Source organism: Pristis pectinata, chromosome 3 (assembly GCF_009764475.1).
Source record: "Pristis pectinata isolate sPriPec2 chromosome 3, sPriPec2.1.pri, whole genome shotgun sequence".
Lineage (NCBI taxonomy): Eukaryota > Metazoa > Chordata > Chondrichthyes > Rhinopristiformes > Pristidae > Pristis > Pristis pectinata.
This window is the reverse complement of record NC_067407.1, coordinates 72,167,126-72,191,021: the sequence shown is the minus strand read 5'-3', so window position 1 is coordinate 72,191,021 and position 23,896 is coordinate 72,167,126. Positions and strand designations below refer to the sequence as shown.

General features: G+C 41.5%; 1 protein-coding gene across 1 annotated transcript in view; it reads right to left on the bottom strand.

Annotated features, from left to right (window-relative positions):
* Nucleotides 1–20,813, bottom strand: part of LOC127567968 (filamin-A-interacting protein 1-like) — a 289,283-nt gene extending 268,470 nt beyond the window's left edge. The window contains exon 1 of the mRNA XM_052011210.1: nt 20,426–20,813. Coding sequence (XP_051867170.1) covers nt 20,426–20,813 — 388 coding nt within the window. The remainder of the gene's footprint in view (nt 1–20,425) is intronic.
* Between the last annotated feature and the right edge of the window lie 3,083 nt (nt 20,814–23,896).

Below are 23,896 nucleotides of genomic sequence, written 5' to 3'. Positions count from 1 at the left end.
GTTACGTACCAGCAACAATAGAAACACACCGAGTCATGTACAAGTGTTAAAAATTATTTTATTAATAACTACTTGTAATAATAAGTAATGTAAAAACATTAGATATCAAACATAATCCCCAAAACTAAACTCAAAGTGTGTGTGTGGCAAATTCCCAAACCCCAAGTCCAGGAATAGTTCTCAAAGTTCAGTTCAGTAAGTCATCAGGTGAAAGGTGAGCAAAGGCTTTTGCAAAACCACTGTTGACTGAAGACAAAACGTAGAGAGAATGTAGAGAGAAATTACGAAATCCACATGTTCCCCGATGGAACCCAGACAACACTTCAATCTCTAATGATTTCCATTGCTTTGTTCCGAAGTATCTGCCACCCCGAAGGCATTCAATATGTGGCCGCCCACACAAATACCTGTTTCCCACTACAAGTTAACGACAAAGTGGACTCCGCTTGTTTGCTCCAAAAATCCATTCATGGATTGTAGTGACAGACACAACTATTGTTCTTCATCCATTGTTACAGAGACCGGCAGTCAGTCTCTGTCTCTGTTCCTCTCTTCCGTCGAGTTACTTCAATTCACTGAGCAAAACCGTCAGCACGTTGTAATCTTGCTGTCTTGATGACACCACACACACACACACACACAACTACTCTACTGTTCAAGTGCCTTAAAGGGACATTCACCAAATAGCAACTTGACCCATAACGCTTGGTAAAACTTAAGCTGGCCTGGGAAAAACCAGTACCTGCACCATCTGACTTCAGAACTCATACATATTTTGAGCAAAAAGTACCAAAATTCTTGCAACACCACAGCACCAGAACTAGATTAACTAACTTAATCTTTGTACAATAAAATGTATATTTAGTACACTCTCAAAAAAACATATGGAATCAAAAAAACACTTACCACCAATAAGGAAGATGTACGTTCTCATTTCTCATCACCTTTCCAAATCAATGGATATGCAATTCTAAAGTATGTGCCAGTAGAAGTTTCCTTCATCTACAATTTTCTTTCCATCCCTTCTTTGTCAAAAACTTCACATAAACATACAAATTAGGAGCAGAAGTAGGCCACTTGGCCCCTCAAAACTGTTCCACCATCCAATAAGATCTGACTGCAACCTCAACTCTCCATTCTCATTTATTCTCGTAAACTTTTCATCCCCTTGTTCATCAAGAATCCAGCCACTTTTGCCTTAAAAATATTCATCGACTCTGCTTCCACCACACTGTGAGGAAGACAGCTCTAATGACTCATGACCCTCAGTGAGAAAAACAATGCCTCATCTCTATCTTAAGTAACTTATTTTTAAACAGTGACACCTGGTTCTAGACCCTCCCTCAAGAGGAAACATCCTCTCCCTATCCACCCTGTCAAGACTCCTCAGGGTTTATTTTAATGAAGTACTCTTTCATCTTTAAAGGATACAAGCCTAGCCTGTCCAAAAACCAAAATGTAACCTCTTTACTTGTGCAATTCCCCTTGGAATAAACAAAAACATTCTGTTAGATTTATAATTACTTGCAGTACCTGTATACCAACCTTTCATAAAACAAGGATGCCCGGATCCCTGTCTCTCAGAGCTCTGTACTACCTCAGCACTTAGATAAGATGTTTTCCTTTTTTTCACTTTTCCTACTAGGACAGCTAATTTCACATTTTCCCATATTATACTCCATTTGCCATATCTTTGCCTAGCCTCCTTATGTCCTCTTCACAAACTACTTTCCTACCTATCGTTGTATCATCAGCAAAGTTAGCAATCATACCTTCAGTGCCTTCGTCCGAATCAGTTAGATAAATTGTATACCATGAGCTTTTATTGTCTTCAATAACCTTTGATGCAACATCAATGCCTTCTCTAAATCTCAGTGCATTTGCTGGTTCCCCTTTATCCACAGCACATGTTATGGCTTCAAAAAAAAAGACAATAAATTGTTCAAACATCATTTTCCTTCCACAAAACAATATTGAATTTGCCCAATTACCTTGAAAGGCTTTGCAAAAGCTTCCTTGTCCCTGAAGAGGAAACAAAATAATTGTGCCCATTTCCGTCATCACAAGCAGATGTAAGAGTCATGGCATATATGTGTGAGCAACAGCATCAGTCGTGCAGTCTTTGCCATAGAATGCAGAAGAGTATTTCATTCAACCTTTAGGAGTGGATAATGTTGCTTGGAATATAAAAGGAAGCATTAATGCACCTCCCTCTTCTTATTGTCCAATAACAAAATGAATTTTGTTAGAATTACTGTTTAGTTATATATCCCATAGGACATCCCAACATTCTTATGATGCAGGGTCTCAACCCAAAGTGTTGACAATTCCTCTGCTTCCATAGATGGTGCTTGACCCACTGAGTTCCTCTAGCAGTTTGGTTTTTTGCTCCAGATTCCAGCATCTGCACTCTCTTGTGTCTCCCAACATTCTTACGTGCTTTACAAGATCAATCAAAATAAAGAAATAGGAATATGATATACAGTCAATGGTCAGATAAACAGTAGCTATTTGACTGAAGTCATTCTTTTTAGGAGAAAAATAAATTTTTACCTATGTCAGTTATAGTCCAATAACCTGCTATCAAGTGAACCTACACACTCAAAGTGCTTTCAGATATTGGGAACTCAATGGCATGGGCAAAATGGATCCACTCATCCACCAGAGACACATTATGAACACCAAAATGCAGTACACTAGATTGGAATAAGTGCAAATGAATTACTGCTTCACCTGGAAAGACTGTTTGGGCCCCTGGATGGTGGGAAGAGCTGAAAGGACAATTATTGCACTTCCTGCATGGGCAGTAGGAAGGGATGGAAGAGTGGACCAGGAATCACTAAGGGAAATGCTGAAAGGGAAGGGAAGTGTGTGTCTGGTGGTGAAATCTTTGCCACATGATCACCCAATCTGCTATCTCAACTAACTTGTTTCTCTCTTTCTCAGTTCTGATGACCCTTTGTCAGGACTATGAATGAGACAAAAGAAGCTTGTTAAGGGTCAGGGAGTGAGTTCTCTCTGATTGGGTAAAACCAGGATGACCATGGGGATAAGCTGTAAAATAGGATATCTGGTGAATGAGTGAATGGGAGCAGTAGAGTGACAATATGAACCTTGACAAAAGCATATTGAAGTTGTGAAATGCAGGGCAGGAAAACCTGCCTGCCAGCAGTCATCATCAGTGCTATCAAGCAACACTTATTCACTGATAGCTCACTATTGAACATCAGTTTGGATATTACCAGAACCATTTGACTCCAGCTTGACTCCAGACTTTATCACAGCCTTGTGACGAGCTCTGAACAAAAGAGCTGAGGTGAGAGTGACTGCTCTTGACGTCAAATACTCTTTTGTCGTATGTGATATCAAGGAGGCTGATATAAATGAGAATCAAAGGGAAAGTTCGCACAAAGGTAGATGATAACGTTTTATGAAGGTCAGTCTTCTGAGCCCTAGCACTTTATAGCACAAATCCCTCAGGGCAGTATCCTGGGACTAAATCTTCAGCTGCTTCATCAATGACCTTCCTTTTATCTCAAGGTCAAAGATGATTACACAATGTTCAGCTTCTTCCACATCTCTTAAGCAAATGACTAAGGTCTACACACAGCACAATCTAGACAACAATCAGGCATGGGCTGATAAATGACAAGTAACATTAGCACCACTCAAATGTCAGACAATGAATATCTCCAACAGGAAAGAGTCTAACTACCCACCCTTAATAATGGCATTAATATTGTCAAATCTCCTACTATCAGAACCCTGGAGGATCATATTGATCAGAAACTTAACTGAAACAGTCGCGGAAGGCTACCAGAGCAGAACAATGACTCACCTCCTGGTAGCCCAATAACTTTCCACAATCTTTGCACCATTCTGTTGTTTTGCACTTATTGTATTTATTATTAGTATGTATACTGTTTACTCTGAGATCTTCATGCAAGCAAGGAATTTCATTGCACCCTGATGTATGTGACATTAAACTAATCTGAATCAGGTGCATGGAAACACCATTACCCACAGCTTTCCTTTCAATTTGCACACTACCCGAACCTGCAAAAGATACCACCATTCCTTCATCATTGCTGGGTTCTAATCCTGGAAGTCCCTCCCCAACAGCACTGTGCAAGTACCAGAAGGATTGCAGCAATTCAAGAAAGTGGCTCACTACCATCTTCTCAATAGCAATTTGGGTTAGGCAATAAATGCTGCCCTTGCCAGCTGACCCTATTCTTTAAATGAATTTAATAAAACACTGTTTACTTGCAGGTATGGTACACTAATCCTCCTATTTGAAAAGACTATGTAACTTGAGCTTTCCCAGAGTCTATTCAAGGAACTCATTGTTTGTGAAACCTGTTCACACAACCTATTCACAATAACCTGACCATCCAATAACCCTACCTGTACCCATAATATCTGTAACAGTTCTCTCGCCAGGTAGTGTCTCCCAACCCTTCTTCAACTCTGCTATCATTACTCAGCTCTCTGACCATTCCACCCTTGCTTACTTGTGCCTTATCCCCAACCTCGCTTTCCTCTCCAAATCCCTGAATCAGCTGATGCCTCCCAAATCCATGCTCATCTTTCAGGGAACCTTTGTTTGAATCCCTCCAATCAGGTTTTGGCCCTTACCAAAGTAGCAATGATTCATGAAAATTACAATCAATGTTCTGTAACATTGTTGATTACTCTTTCCTCATCTTTCTTAACCTGTTCACAGCCTTTGGAATGCATGGATAAAGTACCCCCCTCCAATACCCCTCCACCATCTTCCAGATGAGTGTGACTGCACATACCTGCTTCTTTTCTTATAAATCCTACCATAGCCAGAGAAACACATACAATGGCTTCTCTTCTTACTCTGGTATGGATACCTCTAGTGTCCACTAAGGATTTATTCTTATTTGCATTCCCCCTTGGCAACATCATCTGAAAATGCAACATGGATGCTGATGATATACAGGTCTACCTGGTTCCTTCTCTCTTGATCTCTGCACTCTCTCTAAATAGTTTGACTGCTGGTCTGGCATCCTGTGCAAGATGAGAAGAAATTTCCTCCAGCTAAATGGCCACTATCTTCATCACAAATTCCATTATCCATCCAAAGACATTATCCCTCTCCCTGGCAATTATTTCCAAGCATAGTGTTATATCCAGGTCCAACATAAACCACCAACCAAATGTCTATAGCAATACCAAGACGACCTTTTCTACCTCTGGCTGTGACTCAGTTCTTCCAACACATACCTGGCTATTCTCTCTCATTCTACTGTCCAAAACAGTGAGGTCATCCAAACTCAGTTACCTACGTTCTAATTTGCACCAGATCCCCCATTGACCCATTGGGATTCTGCTCAGTGATCTATACTAGCTCTCCAATACATGGCACAACAATTTTAATGTCCATATATTTTCAAATACTTCCAAGTTTTGTCCTTCTATTTCTCCAATTTCCTTTAGTGCTATAGTTGATACCCCAAGTGTAATCATTTGGCCATTTTTTGTTCTTTTAATTTTACTTACAGCGTGGTAACAGGCCCTTCTGGCCCAACAAGTCCGCACCGCCCATTTTAAACCCAAATTGACCTACCCATACATCTTTGCAATGTGGGAGGAAACCGGAGCACCCGGAGGAAACCCACGCAGACACGGGAGAATGTACAAACTCCTTACAGACAGCGACAGGAATCGAACCCCGATCACTGGCGCTGTAATAGCGTCGCAGTAACTGCTACGCCACCGTGCCGCCATACCTGTAGATGCCAAGGTCCTAAGCTCTGGAATTTCTCTAAATCTCACCACCTCTCTTTCCTTCTTTATAATGTTCTTTCAAGCTTATACAAGTCCTAATAACTCCTCATAAGTTTTGATGACATACTTTGTTTGATAACATCCTGCAATGTGCCTTGGGACATTTTATTACATTAAAGATGCTATATGGTCCCAGATTGCTAAGCTTCTTCTAGCTCTGCAGCCATGTCCTCAGAGGAACATTTCTGGCATTGGCAAGTGCCGTGACTTCTTCCGGTTCTTTTGGAGCACTTGTAGTACAGTGGGAAAAACGGTAACAGAATGCATAATATTGTGTTACAGTTACAGAGAAAGTGCAGTGCAGGCAGACAGTAAAGTGCAAGGCCACGACGAGGTAGATTGTGAGGTCAAGAGTTCATTCCTGGGGGTGCGTATTTTCAAGCTTTAGTAACTTGTATCTTCTCCAGCCTCTCTGTCTTCTCACTACCATCCATCCCAATCACAGGCCTCTCACATTGTCCAAGTAGTTATGGTTCCTACCCATTCCAATCACAGGTGTCCTCTCACTACCTCAGATCTTTTGTGGCCAAACTGCCCATTCAACTGGGTGGGAAATATAAATAGGGCCCTACGACAAGGTTAGCAAGGCATCCAGACCCCTCAAGCTAGTCATATTCCTCAGTTAATTTCAGTCTCAATCGCATTTTCATCCCCCAATAAACGTTGGGCCATAACAATTTCAGGTGCATAAGGCATTCAAGACTGAAAAACCCATCACATGTTAAATTCTTCAACAAATTTTGTGCTTTTTAAGGAGGGTAAGAAAAGGGAGGGAAGCAAATAAAAACTGATTAAAAAGGACCATGTTTATTGTTTTTATAAAAATAGGATGATGACGAAAAGAAGTGATAGTTTCCCAAAAAAATATGAATTTTGCTACTCTAATTCACAGAAAAACTCAAGCAAACAAGCCCACAAACCAATGATTGAAGATAAAAGTTTACTGTAAAGTAGTGATGATTAAAGCATAAACACTCCTTTTCCCTATTACACATCCAAGTTACAATAAAGCCATTGCTGTTACCATATCAATATTGAAAAGCTCACCTGCTCCAGGAATAGCATTTGCATTTGACCCATTGCTGATGTATATTTCTCAGGATTACCAGCAGATAAGTGTAACCACGCGCAAGGCAACAACACATTCTCTCCTCCCTATCTTTTGTGGTTGTGATTAACGTGTTGCCCTATTAAGATATGAACATAAGACAAGAAGCGTTAATGTATATAAAGCACATTCATTTCACCAAGCATGTACAATCTATTCTCTGGCCTATTCATTAAATCTCTTCAGGGAAAATTCTTCACGACAACCAAAGGCAATGAAACAAAACTCAAGAGCATTCATCCATTGTCATGCTTGCACTATTCAACCATGGCCTATTCTCCTCTTCCAATGACTCAACAATGCAGGAATGCAAGAAAGGTTTAGTGATGAGAAAAGCCCCTTCCACTTATATCCTCTGATCATATTTTCCTGGCACACTTCAAAGAAAAACCTTTTTTCCTGTCTGTATAGTTTCTTTGTCTTCGCAGTTGTAAGTTGAGATCATTCTGGTGGCCCTTTTCAATATGCTTTCCAATGCATTTCTTTTTGTATGGTTATGACTGTTTTCTCTTAATCTTAGGCTGTCCCTTGCAAATGAGGATAAATTGCTTCCATTATTGTCTTATGGATTCAGACATGACTGATGAGGCCAACGTGGAGGCCCACAAACTCTTGCATGGAGCAGGAGGTGCCTAAGAAAACAGCCAGGGTTTGTGCGTGCTCCCTGTGCCCAGGGTCCTCAGTCCCAGCCCAAACTGCGCCTTCTACAACTTGAGCTATCATGAGGCCACAATTCCCAGGAGTCAGTGGAAATGTTGCACATCACACCCACACCCCCACCACCCCGCACCTACCTGGTAATCTCTTCCTGTGACAGAGTTTAGATAGGGAGTCTGGTATCAAGCATGCAAACAATGAGCATCATAATAGAACTGACTTAGTGCAATTTAGAATATCAATGTAGGGGATGTTGACCTGGGAGAGGAGACTGATGTTTCATTCATCAACCCACCAGTGGATTAGGAGGATTTTGCAGACACAGCTTTGGTGGCATTTCTCCAGTGCCTTGAAGTACGGGTGCCTTGCTATAGATAGTTTAGGTCTCAGAAGTGCATTGGAGATGCTGCCTGGTAAACCACGAGTGTCAGATATGAGGCCTTGATCATCAAAGACTCAATGCGTCAGTCAGCCAAAGGCTGTGCAGGCAGTTGAGAGGCAATGATAACTTTCACCATTCATGTCTGCACTAAATTGTGGCTCCCAAGATATGGTAAGTGGTCCACATTTTCTGAGGTCTCACTATGAACCTTTATTGTCAGAAGACAACATAGTACATTGGTGGGAGGTTGGTAGAGGACCCATGTTTTGTGGATGTTGAATATTGTACAGTGCTGGTCAATGGAAATAGAGGAGTTTCTACATGACTACTTTGAGTGGTCCATATTCAAAGATTCAGCAGCCAACCTAGATGAGGATGTCACTGCTGTCACGAGCTCTATCAGCCATTGTGTAGAGGACTGGTACCGGAGAGGCCAATCTTGGTGTTCCCAAACCGGAAACCATGGATGAACTGGGAAATCCACTCCCTAGTGAAGTCCAGGACAGCAAAATTCAAATCCAGTAACCCTGACCTGTACAAGAAATCGAGACATGACCTTTGTAAAGCTATTAGAGATGCGAAGAGACAATACCTGTCCAAAATAGAGTCCCATTCCAGCCATCAGGGTTTACATGCTTTAACAGGTTACAAAACAAAATCAAACTGCATCACCAACAACAGCGCATCCCTTCCTAATGAGCTTAATGGATTCTATGCATATTTTGAACAGAAGGGGAATGGAATGTCACCACCCGCCCTGACAGCGTCCAATGCACCTGTATCCATAGTCACCACTGCAGCTGTCAGATCAGTTTTCCAGAGAGTGAACCCACGGAAAGTATCTGACCCGGATGGAGTCCCCAGCCGTATCCTTAGACCCTGTTCAGATCTGCTGGTGGGCGTATTTGCAGTCATTTTTAAACCTCTCCAATCTGAGGTTCCCAACTGCTTTAAAAAGACCACTATCATGATGATACCAAAGAAAAATAAGGTAACGTGCCTTAATGATGATCGCCCAGTGGCTCTGACGTCCACCATCATGAAGTGCTTCCAGAGGCTGGTCATGGCAACCATCAACTCCAGCCTCCCAGGTAGCCTCAACCTACTGCAGTTCGCCTAGTGCTGAAACAGGTCCACTGTGGACGCCATCTCCCTGACCCTACACTCATCTCTGGAGCAATTGGATAGTAAAGTCACCTAAGTCAGACAACTATTTATTAACTACAGCTCTGCCTTCAATACCATAATTCTAAACAGACCCATTTCAAAACTCCTAGACCTGGGACTCAACAACTCCCTTTGCAACTGAAGCCTTGACTTCCTGACCAACAGACCGCAGTCAGTAAGGATTGGTAGGAACACCTCCATCATGATTACCTTCAACACTGGTGCCCCACAAGGCTGCGTCCTGAGTCCCCTACTTTACTCCCTATACACTCATGACTGTGTGGTCAGATTTTGCTCTAACTCCATCTACAAGTTTGCAGATGATACCACTGTAGTGGACCAAATCTCCAATAAGAAGATGGAGAGCCTAGTGGCATGGTGTCAAGACAACAATCTTTCCCACAATGTCAGCGGAATGGAAGAGCTGGTCATTGATTTCAGGAAGGGGGATGGTGCACATGCTCCTGTTTACATCAATGGTGCTGAAGTTGAGAGCGTTGAGAGCTTCGAATTCCTAAGAGTGAACATCACCAGTAGCCTGTCCTGGTCCAACCATGTGGATGCCATGGCCAAGAATGTGTACCAGCAACTCTACTTCCTCAGGAGGCTAAAGAAATTCGGCATGTCCCCTTTGACCCTCACCAATTTTTTATAGATGCACCATAGAAAGCATCCTATCTGGATGCATCACGGCTTGGTACAGCAACTGTTCTGCCTGAGACTGCAAAAAACTGTAGAGTTGTGGACACAACTCAGCACATCATGGAAACCAGCCTCCCCTCCATGGACTCTGTCATATTTCTCACTGCCTCAGTAAAGCAGCCAACATAATCAAGGACCCCACCTCCGACAGACATTCTCTCTTCTCCCCTCTCCCATTGGGCAGAAGATACAAAAGCCTGAAAGCACGTACCACCAGGCTCAAGGACAACTTCTATCCCGCTGTTATAAGACTATTGAACAGTCCCCTTGTATAGTAAGATGGACTCTTGACCTCACAATCTACCTTGTCATGGCCTTGCATCTTAGTCTGCCTGCACTGCACTTTTTCTGCAACTGTAACACTTTATTCTGCATTCTGTTATTGCTTTCCCTTGTAATCCCTCAATGTACTGATATGATGAAATGATCTGTATGGATGGCATGCCAAACAAAGTTTTTCACTATACCTCGGTACATGTGACAATAGACCAATTTACCAATTTAAGGTCAATGATGGCTTGGACGATCTCCAAATGGGCATCTTTGTACTGTAAGTTTGGGTGACCCTGTTTCTGGAGTGCAGGTCGAACCAGTCCTATAGATTAGTTCCACTCCATTAGGAAGCTTATTGGAAGTGGGGTGCAGCATTACAGTGAGATAGATTAAAAAAGTGTCAGGACAGTGACAGTCTTACTTGACACCTGTCTGTACTGAGACTGGATCTGTGATGGTCACGATTCCAATTGTGATCTAACCAATGCATTGTGTAAACTAAATAAATGGCTTGTTATACACATTGCATTTAAATGGTTTCTCAAATACTTATGTAGTGGCTTTAATGTAATAACCCTGAGAAGGTGTTTCATTTCGAAGGGAATACACAACCAACAATTATAGAGATGCAAAGCAATATGGTATCTCTTTGAAAGTGTTTTCTGATATATTGACAAGTAACAAAATTCAAGGAGTTTAGAATGGAAATTTCAGACTTTGTGATCAGGAACTCTGAAATAGCAAAAAAGCAAAGGGGGCAATAAAGAGAGGTTAGGAGAGCATGATAAAACAAACTGAAGTTGGAAAAGGTTGCAGGGAAAGGCTGGGATATGGATGTGTTGGGATTTAAAAATACGGGCAAGCTTTTTGACCAGTATATTGGTGAGGAAAGGGATGCTGCTGTTCAGCCAGATCAGACCAGTGCGATGGGATGTAAGAGTTAGACAAGTTGGGGTCTGTATAGAGTTGAAGCTTGGGACACTGTGTTTTAATGATTTAAAGATCTGATTTGCTGTTATCTGTCAAAGTCTTCAGTTACAGTGAACTGAGGTAAGTAAAGGAAGAGTTGGAATGATTGGTCATGTAACAGGATGGTCATCAGTAATGAAGCTCAAGGGCAAACAGAACATTAAGCTTGTGCAACATCTAGTTCAGCAAATGTGAGTGGTCAGGACAGAGAGGAACCTGGCATTAAAAAAGGGACACTATTTGGCAAGAACAGAAAAACAAAACAGAATGTGATTTTTTCAATGATCCATTTGAATTGTCAGTTCTCAACTATTTCTTGGAATTGTCAGGAATTTAAAATTAATCTCTAAGATACACTATAAGCAATTTAGGAGAAAATCATATGCCAATAAATAATTGAATTCTTAAAATACTTTAGTTGAACTTGTTTAGTTGGAAAAACACCAGAGATGGAGCCAAGGGTTTTATCTCCATTGACTGCTTTGAGTGATACATGGCAAGAATATGAGGCAGAATTGATGAGGGGTGGTCATGTGATGAATCTTCCTGGAATATGTCCAACCCTAGTTCAAATGAAGGAGGGAAGGTGGACTGTCACCACAAGTCAATCGAAGCTGGTAATAGGAGGAGACTTGGTCATTACCAGTACATGAAAGATGTCTAGTTTTTAAAATAGATTCAAGTTTCCAAATGGCATCGTGACTAAAAATAAGAACTGCCAAGGATTGTACCTTGAGGTATGATTGAAGTGGCTGTTCAGAAACAGAAGGAATAAATGCCTAATGTACTAACTATGCCAGAATGGGTTAGGATGAATGAAACTAAGCAAGTAGCAATAGTAGTGAAGGATGGCATGGATAGTCACAAAGAATAGAACCCACACCACTTTTCCCTTCCCTCCACTTTCCCCTTACTCTTTCTACCATCTGTTGGCTGTTTAACCTAAAGATACGTATATCACCATCAAACTCATTTGACTGAAACTCACAAGTGGCAACAGGGTGGTGAAGAAGACACTTGGCACGTTTGCCTTCATCTGTCAGAGAACTGAGTACAAGAGTTGGGATGTCATGTTGCAACTGTACAAGATGTTGGTGAGACCACACTTGGAGTATTGTGTGCAGTTCTGGTTTTCTAGCTATGAGAAGGATGTTTTTTTAAGCTGGAAAGTATGCAGAAAAGGTTCACAAGGATGATACCAGGAATGGAGGGCTTGAGTTATAAGCAGAGAGTGGTTAGGCTGGGGCTTTTCTCCCTAGAGCATAGGAGGCTGAGAGGTGACTTTATAGAACCATACAGCACAAAACAGGCCCTTCGGCCCACCATGTTGTGCCGTTATAAAATCACAAGCAGTATAGATGTGAATGGTCAGTCTTTTTCCAAGGTAGGAGAGTCTAAAACTAGAGGGCATAGATTTAAGGCGAGGGGAAAAACTTAAAGGGGATTTGAGGGGAAACATTTTTTTTTTTTTACACACAGAGGGTGGTGGGTATATGGAACGAACTGCCAGAGGAAGTGGCAGAAGTGTGTATGAATACAAAGTTTAAAAGACATTTGGACAGGTTCATGGATAGAAAAGGTTTAGAGGGATTTGGGCCAAATGCAGGCAAATGGAACCAGTTCAGGCTGACATCTTGGTCGGCATGGATGAGTTGGGCCTGTTTCCTTGCTATGACCCATTCTTTGATATTCTAGCCCAGAATCTGGGAAACTCAATCACTGAGTACATTCAAGATGGTGATTAAAATATTTTTGGGAACTTGGGGAATTGAAAGATATTGGAATATCAGGTGGGAAAGTGGAGTTAAGATCAGCAATGATCTTGTTCAATAGAGGAGCAGGCTCAATGGACTGTATGGCTCACATATTAATTATTATTTTCATCTGACATTGGAAGCCATTTAGCCCATTGAGTCTATGCCTCCTTTCAGAGCCTTCTCATGTCCTATTCCCCTATCCATTTCCCTGTAACCGATTCTCTCTCATACATCCATCAACTCCCCCTGATTTTCCTGCCAGCCACCTATACCACCAGCAATTTATAGAAACCAGTTAACCGACCAGCATGATCTTGGCAGATGGGAAGAAACTGGAGCACCTGGAGGAAACCCACACAGTCACAGGGAGAATGCGCAAACTTCACGCAAACAGCACCCATGGAGAGGATTGTACCAGGGTCGCGGTAGCTGTACAGCATCAGCTCTACCCGCTGAGCCACTGTGCTACCCTGTGTTTAATCATTCAACTCATTTCAAGCATCAAATCACTGGTCAGTTTTGAAATCTAGGGAGGAACAAAGATACTTTTGAATTTTATTCCTCTTTACACAAGGTGGGCTAAAGTCTGTTACCGTATCAGGTAAGATCAGCAAACTCAATGCTGATGTGTGTGGCACAGGATTTTATGACAGGTACATTTACCCACAGGGTCAGAGAGGAATTCTTAATTATCTTTTACACACGAGGAAATATACTAACAAGGGAATGAGTCATTGCCCCATCTTTAACTCCAGAACAAAAAATGTATGGTTTTCTTTTCAAATTACACGCTCCATATAATTCAGTCAAGACTTCAAAATTCTGATTCTAACTCCTGGAAAGCATTAGCTCCTCTTCAATGTAGTAAACAAACTCAAATTTCAAGAATTCTTTGAAGCTGGTTGAAGTCAAACAGAAGTCTACTAAAGATTTCGGGCAGTGTTTTGGAAGATTCAATGAAAGAGATATGAGTCAGTAGTTGCATAACTGAAGACCCCCTATTCTTCTGCGTGAGGATCTGGTTGTAAATAAAGTTACCTCAGGAAAATGTCTCATCCCATTACCCAAACTCATCAGTCCAAGAAGAAGCACTTTGAATGTCTTGTGTGTGGCAAGGAATATACTTCAAACTCCAGTCTGAAGGTACACAAGTGTATTCACAAGCAATGGGTGGTGTACAGGTGTCTGGTTTGCAAAAGAACTGTACCGCACTGCTGCCATCCTGATGGCCCACCAGTGCAAGAATACTGGTGGGAAGCCATACAAATGCAACATCTGTAGCAAGAAATTTGTCAGTTCTTCGTCATTGGTAACCACTTGTGTGCACATGCAGCCAAAGACAAAACTGGGCTTGTGTATTAAAAGAAAGTTATTGATGTAGCTATATTATCCTGGGAAAGGCTGATGTCCTGAGGAATGATTTGGGATGAAAAATGTTGTATGAAAGTGGGAGATAACATTATGGTTATTCTACCCATCATTACCTCAAAGTTACAGCTTTCAAATACAGTAGAGTCTCACACAGGTCAGTTGATCTGAATAACTGTCAAAAATCACCACTTGCACAATGTAACCAAAGTAAGTTTGGCATCTTTCTTTAAAAGAAATAATCAGGGTAAAAAATCCAAAGGCTAGAAGATTTTGCTTTTTTTCCCCCATCTGAATGCGAAACCAAACAATTTTGTGTACAGGACACAAGAATGCTTCAAAGCATCATTCATTATATTATAACCAGTTTCCATTGATTTTCAACTGTCAGCTCTGTAGTTAAGCCATCACTTTGCAGACTCTCCCACCAAATTAAATTTGGGGTGGACTTTCAGAGTCAGCTGAAATTGAAAAGCAGCCAGCTTTTCATGGAATTCCTTGATTCTTTGTTTTGAATGTTTAACAAATTTCTGTCAGATCGGAACCTAGTGAAGGTTACCAAATCTGCCTCTGGAAATATGACAAAGGAAAAAGGCCATTAATTCAGCCCAAACAGTCAACAGCTAAGCATTGTCAGATATTAAATTCTTCAAATGGTCTCAAAGGAAAGAGGAAATATAACCAAATTAGAAGCAATAATGTCATTTTCATTACCAGCAATAAGTTTCTCAATTCTGCTACGTACGTGTGCAGTTTATTTAATATTGCACACATCCCCAGACGTCAAAAGGTATCTTTCTTCTCATATAATGCAAATGTACAAAAAATCACTGTATTATTGCCCAAATACAGAGCTGACACTAAATTCAAAATACATCCCCTAAACAAATTCATTAAAAAGATGACCTGGTCATCCTCCCATATTGCTTATATGAGTTTATGAGTTTGCATTTTTTTTGGGGGGGGGGGGGGAAAGAGGAGTGGAGGATTGTGGCAGTTAGCACTGCACAAATTGGTTGTAACATTTTATACACTGCAACGACACTTGCACTTCAACAATACTTCGTTGGCCTTAAGGTGCTTTGGTACGTACTGAGACAAATATTCTAAACAAAAAAATGGCCAGGTGATGACTTTGATACAAGAACTTCTTTTGAATACCCATAGAACCATATAAGCTGCAATAGAGAGAGATAATTCTGAACATTAAGTTGATGCTGGCTGCTCATCTGGAGCTATCACTCTAATGCCATTTCCCTATCTTTTACTAATATACTTTTAATATTCTTCCCTTTTAAATACATAATCAGTTTTCTTTTGAAAAAAAATTATAGCATCCATTATTGCGTGTCTAAGATACACTCACATTGACTGGCTGAGAATGATGACTGACAGTTTGCAGGTAGCTGCTTTATGTCCTACAGCAGTTAGTTGATTGCTGAAGGTTTACCTTTACCTTTGTCTTTCCAATCCTCCAGATATTACCATCACCTCAAAATAAAGTGGATATAGTAAAGGGGCCATTTGGGTATATACAGATATTTTATACATATAAAATACTTGTTAATATATAGGTCAGTAAGAATATTCAATGACAGTGACAAGAAAGTTCCAGAAAAGGAAACAAAAATAGTTTCCCTTTTACAATGCAAGGTTCAGCTTATGGCCAATTTACTGAACAATTTGACCAAACTTCATAATAAATGTTTATATCTGTAATGTGGATTGTGTACACACAATTGTCTTCTGGCTTATACAGAATAATCCTTGTTGATGTGTTGCTGAGAATAGTATTCTGTATGATAATTATTTGTACACCATGTACTTTGCAGCTGAAAGGCAATTCAGTATGTGAAATACTACAAAACACATGTAACGTAACTACCCTTTAAATGCAAGAGTAACCATATTGCATCATGGTCTTTCCTCATAATTACATTGGTGTTTATGATTAATGACTATTTTTCATTCAAAGATCTGTTTATTATTCTATGGATTCGAGCACCATTTTACGCAGAGAGCAACAATTATAAACACAAGAAATGATTTTCAATGAACTGAACTGTAATTGAAATAAAAATTGAAACAGAAGATGCTGGAAACATTTAGCAGGTCAGGCAGCATAAATGGAGAGAGGAACGGTTAACATTTCAGGTCCAAGACCCTTTGTCATATTCAGGCTAACTGATCATGCAAGAGGTATATATTCAAAGCCAAATGTCATGAACATTCACAATGTAATTTGTCGTTAATCTGCACATCATCAATGAATGGTTGATTCTTTTCATACCCTTAAGAAAAATAAAGGTGTAAACACTTTAGGTGTATGGACAGATGAGGGCTGATGGCCTCCTATTAGGGCCCAGTCCCTTAAGGGTTGTACATAAGCTGTACTGCAGATATAGAAAACCTTAAATAAAGACAGAAAATACAAGGAAACTCAATGTCCAGGTTGTATCCAGGTACAGAGAAACTGAGTTAATATTGCAAGTCAATTATTTTTCCATCAGAGCGGATGAAAGGTTTAAAGTTCTTACTCTTCATTGCAGTAGGTGGCAGCACAGGGTTAAAGAGAAAAGCCACTGTGAATAAACTGCCTACTTCATTGCTTGACTGGTTTGTGCTAACCATGTGATATAATTGGTTATATTAACTAGTCAGGACTAATCTGAGGTGACAATCATTTTCCATAACACACATAATTATACCGCATAAGCTGAAAGTTTAGATTAGTTAAAATATATCTGAAGTTTAATTTAGAAAATTGGAACTACTATAACCACTGGAAGTCTCATTTAAATAACTGACAATCTGAGGCTGCTCAAGACAGGCCAAAATATTAAAACCTTGGAAAACAAAAAAATACAGATGTAGTATGTTCAATAAAACCTGACAGGTTATCAATCTTAAACAGTTAATTCTGTTTCTCTCTCCACAGATGCCTGATTTGCTGAGTATTTCTAGTATTTTCTGTTATATTAAAACCTTAGAGCTGAGGTGTTCAGGGGGATTTCAGAAATCATTTCTCTGGAAAGATAATAGCTGTCTGGAACTTATTCCCACAAGATGCTGTTGAGCCACTGAAATTTTCAAAGCTGAGTTGGATAGATGTTTTAGATAACAATAAAGAGTTAATGAAGCAAGAGTTGTCTGTTGGTAAGATATAAATCAACAGTGATCTAATTGAATGGCAGTCAGGCTGGAAGGTCTGATAGTCTCCAATTGTTTCTGACTTCTCAAAAACCTGGAATTCAATCTTTGAGTGAGAAGAGATAGCTGCCAAATCCTATCAAACCCTATGTTTTAAACTTGTTTTTTAGTCTGTAATTTGACAGTTGATTAAGACACCAGAAGGAGTATTGAGAATTTGTACATAACCCACAGTGTTTAAGTTTGTACTCAAGTTAATCTGGAAAGTCAGAAAAAAGCATACATGGATTTGATCTAATAGCCAATAGGTGCTCCTTTCAGCTTCCTTTTCAAAACCTTTTGCTTTTTCTTCTTTATTCATGTCTCAGGATATGGGTATCATTTTCAAGGCTAGCATTTAGTGCCCATTAATTAATGTCCTTGCAAAGCTGTGTTCTTGAGCCACTGCAGTAACTTAGAGGCTATGTTTTAAATGAATGGCTTGCTCAACCACTTCATTAAGCACATTCAAGATTAAGATGAACAGATGAACAACCTTAAAGGGACTGGGCCCTAATAAGAGACCATCAGCCCTCATCTGTCCATACGCCTAAAGCATTTATACCTGGAATCAAATGCTATAGGAATCAAGAGTGGGGGTTTCCAACAGTTCCATAAGGTCAAAGGCTTCCAGTGTCTAGACAAAATATCAGCTATCCCTTGGACTTGGAATATGGAATGACCCCCTCCCATATTTTACTCTTGTTAGAGACACACACTTATACAAGCACTTGAGGGAATTCCTGATAAAGCTGATACTAGTGAAGTACAGTGGTTATCAAGAGTGGACAGAGAGGAGACATGCCCAGCTTAGGTGACTTAGTTTAGTGAAATGTGTGTGCTCTTAGAAGGGGGTTAACACCTTATGTATTTCTTCTAAATGGCCTGGAGTGTTGCTGCTGTTTGTCACATTATAAAAGCATACACTTTGAGGACAGCAATATTTTTTTTAAATGCCCAGATTTCAGGAATGGGGAAATGACTGATCCTGTATTTATGTTTACATTTTCCACTTACATTACTCAAGATTATTTCATACAGTGTCCACAGTTTTAGGAGATCAATTTGCCAGAGATGGCCCTGGGATTTTGTGTTCATACTACAGTTTCCCCTAACATTCTGAGTGAATTTTTGAAATGCAGTGTTGGCAACCTCAGTTAGGCAGGAGAGTGGCCTTGTGGTCACAAATCTTACTGAATAAAAGATGATCCATGATCCTACTGAACTAATGAGCAGGCTCCAGGGAATGGCTGGCTGGTCCACTCCTCTGTGTTAAGGAATCCTTTGAAGCAGAGGGACGAACCAAGGCTGCCCCAAAAAAAACACATGGAAAACTGCATTATATCCTTGAAAGATATTCAATGACAAGTCCTGGAAGCACTTGGACAATAGCACAAGCATCAGGGTTGTGCTTGGGCCTGGGATCTCCAGTGAAACTGGTTACTGGGCTCACACCTGCCCACCAACCTCAGGCTTTTCTGATTACAACATGCAAATTCTTACATGGCTTAACAGGGTAAATGTGAAGGTGATTGTTTCCCCCTGGCTGGATGTCTAGAACCAGGGATCATGATCTCAAAATAAGGGGTCGGGACTGAGATGAGAAACTTCTTCACTCAGAGGGATTTTTTTTTTTTAATATTCAAGGGTATGTGGGCCTCGCAGGCTGAGCCAACATTTAATTGCCCATTCCTATGGCCCTTGAGAAGGAGTGGTGAGCTGCCTTCTTGAACCACTGAAGTCCTTAGGTGTGGGTATACCCACAACGCTGATAGGGAGAGTTCCAGGATTCTGACCCAGCAACGGTGGAGGAACAGTGATATATTTCCAAGTCTGGATAGTGTGTGGCTTGGAGGGCAACTTTCAGGTGGTGGTGTTCCCATGCTTTTGCTGCCCTTGTCATTCCAGCTGGTAGAGGTCATGGGTTCATAGGGTGCTGTCTAAAGAGTCTTGGTGAGTTTACTGCAGTGCATGCTGCAGATGGCACAAACTGCTGCTACTGTGCATGGTGGTGAAATAAGTTAATGGTTGTTGATGGGGTGCTGATCAAGCGGCAGCTATGTCCTGTATTGTGTCGAGCTTCTTGAGTATCATTGAAGCTGCACTCATCCAGGCAAGTGGAGAGTATTCCATCACACTCCTGACTTGAAACTTGTAGATGGTGGATATGCTTTGAGGAGTTAGCAGGCGAGTTACTCACTGTAGGATTCCTAGCCTGCTCTTGTCACCACATTGTGTATATGGCTAGTTCCGTTCAGTTTCTGATCAATGGTAACCCCCAGGATATTGATTGTGGGGGTTTCAGTGATGGTAATGCCATTGAATGCCAGGGCTAGATATTGTCCCAGATCTTGCTGCATTTGGACATGGACTGCTTCATTACCTGAGGGAGACAGAAGATTGCTAATGCTGGAAATCTGGAGCAACATGCAAAAAACTGGAGGAGCTCAGCGGGTCAGGCAGCATCTATGGAGGGAAATGGCCAGTCGATGTTTCAGGCTGAGACTCTTCATCGGAGTGGAAAGAAAGAGGGGAGACAGCCAGTATAAAAGGTGAGGGGGGGAAGCAAGAGCTGGTGGGTAATAGGTGAATCCAGGTGAGGGAGGAGAGAGAGTGGGAATGATGTAAGAAGCTGGGAGGTAATAGGTGGAGAGAAACAAGGGACTGCAGATGCTGGAATCTAGATGAAAAACACGATGATGCTGGAGGAACTCAGCAGGTCAGGCAGCATCCGTGGAGAAAAGCAGGTGGTCAATGTTTCGGGTCAGGGCCCTTCTTCAGGCGTCCTGAAGGGCTGAAGAAGATGGAATCTGACAGGGGAGGACAGTGGACCATGGAGTAAAGGTAGGGAGGGAGAGAGAGAGAACCGGAGGAAGGAGTGTGTGGGTGATGGGCAGATACTCTGGCTTCTCCCCTCTTTCTTTCCAGTCCTGATGAAGGATATCGACCCGAAACGTCGACTGTCCATCTCCCTCCATCGATGCTGCCTGACCCGCTGAGCTCCTCCAGCTTTTTTTTTGTGTGTCGCTTCGTTACCTGAGGAGTTGTGGAGGCTGAGCCACTGAGTGCGTTCAGACAGATGTTGCGAGTACCGAGGGGACGAGGGAGGTGCGGGGCCGTCCATCAGCCACCACCCTGTCGGATGGCGGGGCGGGTTACGAGCCGACTCCTGCACCCTCAGCCCCGTCGCACTGCCACAAGCGCCAGCCGTCCGGGACGTCCCACCAAGAGTCGGTACCGCAGCCTCACTCACACCGTTCACCGAGTTACTCGGTGACCCGCACTGCTCCACGGCGCCTCCGTCGCCTTGCCAACCACGGACCACAATGCACCGGACCAGTGACGCATGCGCAGACGGATTGGGGTTTCTTTGTGATGGGAACTTTCGGAATCGCTTGGCATCCTGGGTAGGATCAGTCGCCATTGCTCCCCGGTTCTTGAGCAAGAACGGAGACCGAAGAGACTGCAGATGATGGAATTTGGAGCAACACACGATATCTCTTTGCCTCCACAGATGTTGCCTGAACCGCCGAATTGCTCCAGCAGCTTGCTTTTTTTTAATCTGGCTCCCACCACGTGCAGTCTCGTGTCTCTCTTAAACAAGAATGATAAAAATCAACGAATTGCTTTGTAAAAAACTACGTCCGGCACTTCTCTTCAAAGTAGGCAACAAAGTTGGTAGGAGTGGATTATCCAACGCCTCACTACTCCTTTAGAAAGTCCTAAAGAGCTTAACGGTGTAGTTATATTACGGTATAGTGTAGTTAATGTTGAATGTGGCAGCATACGTACAAATACCTACAAAAAGCAATATGGGAACTGTAACTGGCATTTCAGCCACAGTAGGCGATCCTCTTAATGACTTTGGAGAGAAAAACTTGAGAGTTTACATTTTAAGTTTTAGACTCTCCGTCCACTAGCAGGCACACCAGCAGTGATCGTAAGGGAGAAATGGAATGTTTTGCTGCTCGTGAGGAGGTAGTGATGAATCTTTTGGAGGATGCCAAGATAGGTATATAGGGAATATATAGCCCTATTTAAGAGGAGAAAAACCTTGGACAGCAGAAGAGAATAATCACAGATTGTTGAAGGGTTTAGGTTAGGAATCAGGGAGGGCAGAGCATCCCATTAGCACCCTCCGCCATTAGCACCCACTGTGCACCATCTAGGGAATGCAATGCAGTAACTTACCTAGGCTCTGACTGCCTCCCGAACCCAGAACTTCAACCAATGAAGACAAGAGCAGCAGGGGGACACCAACACTAGCAGGTTCTCCAGCAAGTCATACATCATCCACCAAAATGACTACATCAGTTCAAACAGATCATTACAGCAGGGGGACACCAACACTAGCAGGTTCTCCTGCAAGTCATACATCATCCACCAAAATGACTACATCAGTTCAAACAGATCATTTGGCATCACTTTACGGGCAGATAGGGTGGTCACTAAATGCCAGCCTTAGCCTTGCTGCTCACATGTTGCAAGCAAACAAATGAAAGGTGGAATAGTAAGCACTGAGAAGTTGAATTTGAGGCAAACAATGGTAACTTGACTGTTGGGGCAAAGAGTTATTGAAATAACAATAGCAGATCTACAGGATGCCAGAATTGATGAGAACCAAGGAACGAATGATCATTCAAGTGCCTGAGAGAAAGACCTACTTTTCACCAAATTTACATTGAAAGGTGTCGAAAGAAAAGTAGAAGCCCAAGATATAGCTCTGTTGGCATATCAGGAAACTTACATTTTTTCACAAATATACTCCATCTACTTATAACCATATTGCGAATTGACATCAATTCACTAATGTTTATGAAGTGGGATTTTTTCCACTGTTCACTCAATGAAGATACTGTATACCTGCAAATCAAAAATTCTCTCCAAAATAAAAATCAGTCATCTTGAACATTTTATCCATCATCTGCAATTACTTCACATTCTCATTATTTCATAGATTTATTCCATTTTGGTGAAGAAAACATCACAACAGAAAGAAACTTGGGTTCCTTTTATCCATTACATACAAGAGTTGATCAGCAAGAACAACAAACACTTTTTTTAGGATGAGACATTATTCCATTCATTAACATCCATTCTCACTTAGTGTAATCCAATCAGAATTTACAGAGATCTACTTCCTACTCCTAACAAGCAAATGGTCCAGGAACTTGACATGCATCAGTTACAGAGTTGATTACCAAACACTTTTCATATCATTACTTCTCCACATAATAATGTTTTGGTCCTTTGTGATGAAGTTTGTTTTGCTGGAGTTTCCCGATCACCTCCAAGGCAGATTCTGTGCTGAAGTACAATTCTCTGTTCCCAGCTGAGTTATAGCAGGATGTCAGCGAGATCAACTGTGTACATCTCTGGGTCTACTTCTAGGAATTCCCTCTCACAAATTCCACAATTAAATAATCATACACTAGCAGCTGGAAAGTTGTCAAAGAACAGGTTGCAGGGGTGGCACTTGAAAGATTTCTCCTGTGTTGGCAAGCCATTGTTTCACAGAGAAAAAGGGCATGAGCCAGACAGCACAGAAAGGGATCCCAGTCGAGCTACACTATCTGGTCAAGATTTATTCCTCAACTAATACTAAAACAGATGAGTTTCTGTACTTCTATTCATTACTATTTGTGGAGCTAATTGCATAGTGTTCTCCAAATTATAATACTAATACTTCATAGAGATGTGATGGCTTGAGCAAGTGAAAAGTGCGTTACAAGAGTGACTGCCCCTGCAATCAACATAATTGTCAACAAGCCCCAGAAAAATTGCAATGGAAATTAAAGAAGAAACTCTCTGTAAGCTGGAGTCATAATCAACACAAAAGGTAGATGGTTGGTTTTCAACACCTGCCAAGAGCTCCTCCAGTTAGTTCCCTATGCCCAACCACTCACCTGCTTTCTGATTTTAACTCCAGCATTAGTGTAGAAGTCAGGATGTCTACTGATGGAACTGAACACTTCCTCAGACAGCAAGACAATGCATACCCTCACGTAGCTAGACCTGGACAACATTCTGGCGTGGCTTGAAAAGTGGCAATGTTCTAATTTTCACTGACAAAAATCACAGCACTGTCCATGCACTGGAATACACTACACCTAAATCCCCATAATGTACTTCACCCAGCCTTTTCAAGTTATAGAATTTCACTTAAAATGTTTTTCAAGAACCACCACTTGTGTAAATCTTTTACATTCATCCACAAGAGTGCCTAGCCATGATTTTCTCCAACAGGAGTGTCTAATCACCTGCCCTTAACATTCAATGGAATTATCATTGCCAAATTCCACATCAGCATTCGGGGCTGGGTATGGGAAGTGAGGTGACTGATCAAAAACATAACTGGACTAACTACACAAATCATGTGGCTATAACACCAGGTCAAACACCAAGTATTTTGATGTAAATGACTAACCTTCCACCACGTAGTGTGCATAACTCAATTAGATAAGGGAGTATTTTCCATCTGCCTGGATGACTGCAGGTCTAGCGATA